This window comes from Pteropus alecto, unplaced genomic scaffold (assembly GCF_000325575.1).
Source record: "Pteropus alecto unplaced genomic scaffold, ASM32557v1 scaffold359, whole genome shotgun sequence".
NCBI classification, from domain to species: domain Eukaryota; kingdom Metazoa; phylum Chordata; class Mammalia; order Chiroptera; family Pteropodidae; genus Pteropus; species Pteropus alecto.
In genome coordinates, this window is record NW_006443119.1 from 3,277,679 (window position 1) to 3,282,633 (window position 4,955).

Below are 4,955 nucleotides of genomic sequence, written 5' to 3' on the forward strand. Positions count from 1 at the left end.
TATTTTACTACCTGAGATATCTCAAACAACATTATTTGAAAGTGGTAGTAATGGCATCCTTGTATGGTTCCAAACTCAAAAGAAAGGATTTTAATATCTTACCATTAAATATGATTTTTGCTGATGGATTTTTGATGCTGCCTTTTTATGTGATTAAAAATATTCTCTTCCAATCCAGGTTTTCTAAGACATTTTATCATGAATTGACATTGAATTTTATCAACACTCTGCATCTATTAATATAATCTCATGATTAACAAAAATTATCTGTTTTATTTATCTGCTGAACACATTGATTTGCAAAGATTAAACCAACTTTGCATTTCTGGAATAGAAGCAATTTTTTCTGGTCCTTTTTAAATATTGTTGGATCTTATTTGTTAAGAATTTTTTTTCCATTTATGTTTCTGAGTGAAACTGGTCTGCAATTTTTATTTCTTGTAATGACCTTGTAAAATTTTGATAGCAAGATTATACTAACCTCACAAAATAGATTGGGTTGTATGTTAGTTTCCTACTACTAGTGTAACAAATTACTACAAACTTGGTGACTTAAAACAACAAAAACTTATTCTCTAATAGTTCTGTAAGCTTGAAGTCCAAAACGAAGGTGCCACTAGGGCCATGCTCTCTCTGAGGCTCTAGGGGATAATTTTCTTTGCTTCTTCCAGCTTCTACGGCTCCAGGAACTCTCTGGCATTTGTTGGCTTGTAGCTACAGAACTCCAATTTCTGCCTCCATTTTCACATAACTTTCATCTCTCTATGTTTCTTGGTCTTCTCCTTTTCTGCCTCTTATAAGGACACTTGTCACTGATTTTAAGACACACTCTAATCCACATGACTTCATTTTGAAATTATTACCGTAATTACATCTACAAAGACCCTATTCCAAACAAAAGGTCACGTTTTCAGATTCTGGGAGGACCTATTAGGGGCAAGGGGCAACAGTTCAACCCACTACAGGGTGTATTTCCTTTTTGTTATTCTATGGAAGTGCTTGAGTAGAATCTATGTTATTTTTCCCTTTAAATATTTGGCAGAATTCACAGGTGAAGCTCTCTGAGCTAGGAGTTTCTTTGATTTAAATTATACTTTTATTATCTCATTTTCCTTTCTATTAGATTAGTAATTAAACAAATTTTTTTTCTATTCTTTTATTGGCTACTCTGAAATTATTAAATGCATCCTTAACTTATCAAAGTCTAATATTTATTCCCTTCCTGGACAGTACTTTAACTCCATCTTTAACTTCACCTCCTAATTTATGTGCAGTTTTGGTCATTATTTAAATTTCACATATATTTTAAACATACAATACATAATTATTATTGTTTTCAATATGCATTTAGACCGACCCACATCCTTACAATTATCTTCGTTCCTATTCACAATACCTGTATGATATCATATGAAGACTGATAACATGGACAATTATTCAAAATTAATATTTCCTTTGTTCTTGTTTTAATGACTATACAATACCATTAGAAGGACTATACTAACATAGAAAATTATTTACTAAATGTTTGCTGTCTTCTAGGGACTCCTATAGGTCTTATCAGGGCTATTACCTTGCACAATTCCAGGGGATAACATTAATAAAGAATATGTGAGAATAATGCCCTTGGAATTTCTTGCAAAGTATGCTTCCTGGAGTTTTGCCCTAAATGAAGACACCAAGATAAAAAAAAAAATGTACTAAATTATAACAACTATGCTTAAAATAATTCCCTAGGCATAGACAGAAATGCTGAAGGGAAATCTAACAACATGATAACCATGTTATGTTGAAGTGATAAGGCTATAGGTGATTTCCTTTATACTTTATTCTTCTTTCTAAAATTTTTAATTTAAATGTTAAAAGCATAAGTTATTCACTTTCTCCTCCAGCCTCTAAGTCAAGTCATACTAAAATCTTCCTAGACAGGAAGACAGGCAGGGGTTGCTTCTGTTGATAAAGGTCTCTAAATTAGTTTCACATTCTCCTAATTCATATCATTATTGCAAGTAATTCTTCCTTAAATTCAAAATTTCTCCAAATTATAGTATCTACAAGTTGTCTGGGATCTTGAAAGTCATCTATTCGAATCAGGCAATTACTGCTTAAATTATCTTCTACAACATTATTTCCAAAGTTGACTAGATCTATTTTACTAAAATATAGTCTGTGACCAAGCAGCGGCAGCATCACCTGGGACCTTATTAAAAATGCAGAATCTTAGGCCCCACCTCAGATCTTCTGAAATAGATCAAACCTCTTAACAAAATCCCCAGTTAATCCATGTGCACATTAAGTTAAAAGACTCTAGTGGGACTCCTGGCTTTAATACTTCTTACATTGTATACATTAGGAAAGTAATAAATCTTTCTGGGCTTTAGTTTGTTCATCTGTAAAATGTGAGTGATGACAGTATTTAACATATACAGTGCTTGTGAGAAAAAAAATGAGAAGACATGTTAGGACTGTAAACTTTAATACACTTATGTATGTGTGGTTATTATTAAGTTTAATATTTGGGCAGGAAAGAGAAGTAATGAGAAACCACGTTAGAGTATAGGGATGGAATGAACTCTGTATGTAATAGGTGATATATAAGCGAGACTCAAGTACGGTGAAGATTGCCTTCTCTTCAGGTGCCCCCAGGAAGAGCCATACCAATTTCCACTCACTGTGAGGAAGACTTTTAAATCATCTACAAAACGCCAATAATAAATTAGGCTGACTCATGAGTTTGTGAACTCCAAGATGTCACTTGGAGAGTCCAAGCAAAGCCCAGATAATTGAGCTCCAGAAAATTTGAAGGAGAATTTCCACCCAGGAGAAGGCTGAACGAAATGACTAAGGACATTTCTAACTCAAAAATTCTTGCTTCTGTGCTTCTCCATGAAGAGAGTTGGATGGGAAATAACTCTCCTTTCTTTGCTCCTTTTGTAGTCTGTTCAGAAGAAACCTGATTCCCTGCCAGCTCAGGACTCCTGCACCACCATTTATGTTGCTGCCACAGAACCTGTCCCAGAGCCTATTCAGGTGAGGCATCTGTAGAGAGAGAATAGGTGGAGGAGGGGAAAGGGTAGGACCTGTGTAGCACTAAAATGAAACAGAGTCTTGAAAAGGAAAAGGCAGGTCCTAGCAAGCAGGTAGCAAGGAGCATCTATGGCCTCAATTGCAAGGCTTCTGGATGCTGCCTCCAGCAATGCCCAACTGTGACAGACCCTGAACAAGTCTCTATTCTCCATGATTTCTGAGACATTTTCCTTTTCCTAAGCAGTGCTGTTTTCATTTGTTCCTTTGAAGCTAATGCCAATCCACTCACAGACATCTTCTGCTTTGCCCCTAGGAACCAAGCTCCGTCACAGTCTATGCTAGTGTGACACTTCCGGAGAGCTGACACCACGGGCCCAGTTAAGGGACTTTCTGAAGGAACATGGAGGAGCCAAAATAAACACTGAACTTGGCCCAGGTCTCAAGTTCCCCAGGACACTCTACACATCTGTACTGTTCTTGAATCAACTCTCTGGTGATGTTGCTTCCACATACACCAGTGAAATGGACAAGGAACTGAGGCTCCCAAGCACTTCAACTGCTGTGCAGAGCACAGGCCCAGAACAGAGTTTTCCAACTCTGGTGTAGCAGATGAAATGGATAATGTGGGTCCAGTGAGTCCAGACTTTCAGGTGTCTTGCTCTTTGTGGGGATTGGATAATAAAAGCTAAAGTCAGAAAGCCGGGACATCTAGCACCTATCTCAGACAGCTGACCACCAGCCACAAAGTCTGGAACAGTTTGCATTTTGGCTGTCTGTACTTCATTCTGGGAGCTGAACCCAATCACCATGCAGATCTAGGAAATGAGGGATGAATTCCTTATTATATGTATAACACTTTGAGATTATTCTATAAAAGCTAAAGAGTTAATAAAATGAAAACATGACTTTGAGGTCTCTGAGCTTTGAATAATAGAATGAAGTATTTAAATTAAATTAAAAGTATTGTTCTGTGCAAATGGCATTTGTAATTTAAAGAAGAGTGGCAAATGTTTGGTGACGCCGTTACAAAGGAATTTGAGATCATCGGAATTTGTTCCAGGGTGATTTTTCACTTCTCCAAATGATTTTTAAATCTTAGTTCTCTGTTTACTCCATTGAACAGCAAACCTAGAGCCTCGGCTAAGACTCTTCAACCCGATTCTGAATCTATTTTATATTCTTATAGCCTTATAGCCTTACATCATCGGAGTTTCTATTACCTACTTCCTAATCCCTTCATACCACTCCTCGCACTAAATTTATCCCCATTAGAAAATTAACATATTTTAGCCTGTCGGCTTCAAGTAATTGAATGTTTAATAACTTAAAATTGCAGGCTGCAGACAGAAAGAGCCTTTTTTCATAAAGTCCTATTTTTTTCCTATTTTCTTCTTTTAGACAGGCCCTCTTCAGTTTAAGCTCTTCTTTCTGGTGGATTCTTGTATAAGATTAGTGAACACTTTAAGAAATCACCAACTATGTAATTACAGCCATATAACAAGGATCACCAACTTTCCAGCTCCAAACCCTGAGGTTCTTATTGCCTTGTATCTCCTATGTTCAGTCAATTCACATTTTAGTTCTGTTGCTTGATGTATCCTATTTCTTGGTACCAATTTTGATATAGTGTGCTTAGTTGCAATCAACAAAAACTGGTCTGGATTTTTTATGCGTAAAAGCAATCTACTGAAAACATATATTGGTTGGTATAAATAACTGCTAAAAGGTTATTTACTATGAACCAATACTTTGAAAATGAGCAAGAAAGGAGGAAATATAGGTCATGGCTAGGACCAGAGTCTAAGTCACAAAATCAGCCCAGGAATAATGATGCTGAGCACCAATTGCTCTGCCATTGTCCTCCCAGCACTAGATCTGGACTCCGTCACTCTCTCCCTACCTCACTGGACTTGAGAACTCAATATTGC

At 36.5% G+C, this 4,955-nt stretch overlaps 1 protein-coding gene across 2 annotated transcripts in view; it reads left to right on the forward strand.

Annotated features, from left to right (window-relative positions):
• Positions 1–3,931, forward strand: part of SLAMF1 (signaling lymphocytic activation molecule family member 1) — a 35,999-nt gene extending 32,068 nt beyond the window's left edge. For both annotated transcript variants that reach the window (XM_006922886.1, XM_006922887.1), the window contains 2 exons: positions 2,938–3,030; positions 3,341–3,931. In XM_006922886.1, the coding sequence (XP_006922948.1) occupies positions 2,938–3,030; positions 3,341–3,391 (144 nt within the window). In that variant the 3' untranslated portion in view covers positions 3,392–3,931. The remainder of the gene's footprint in view (positions 1–2,937; positions 3,031–3,340) is intronic.
• Positions 3,932–4,955: the final 1,024 nt, after the last annotated feature.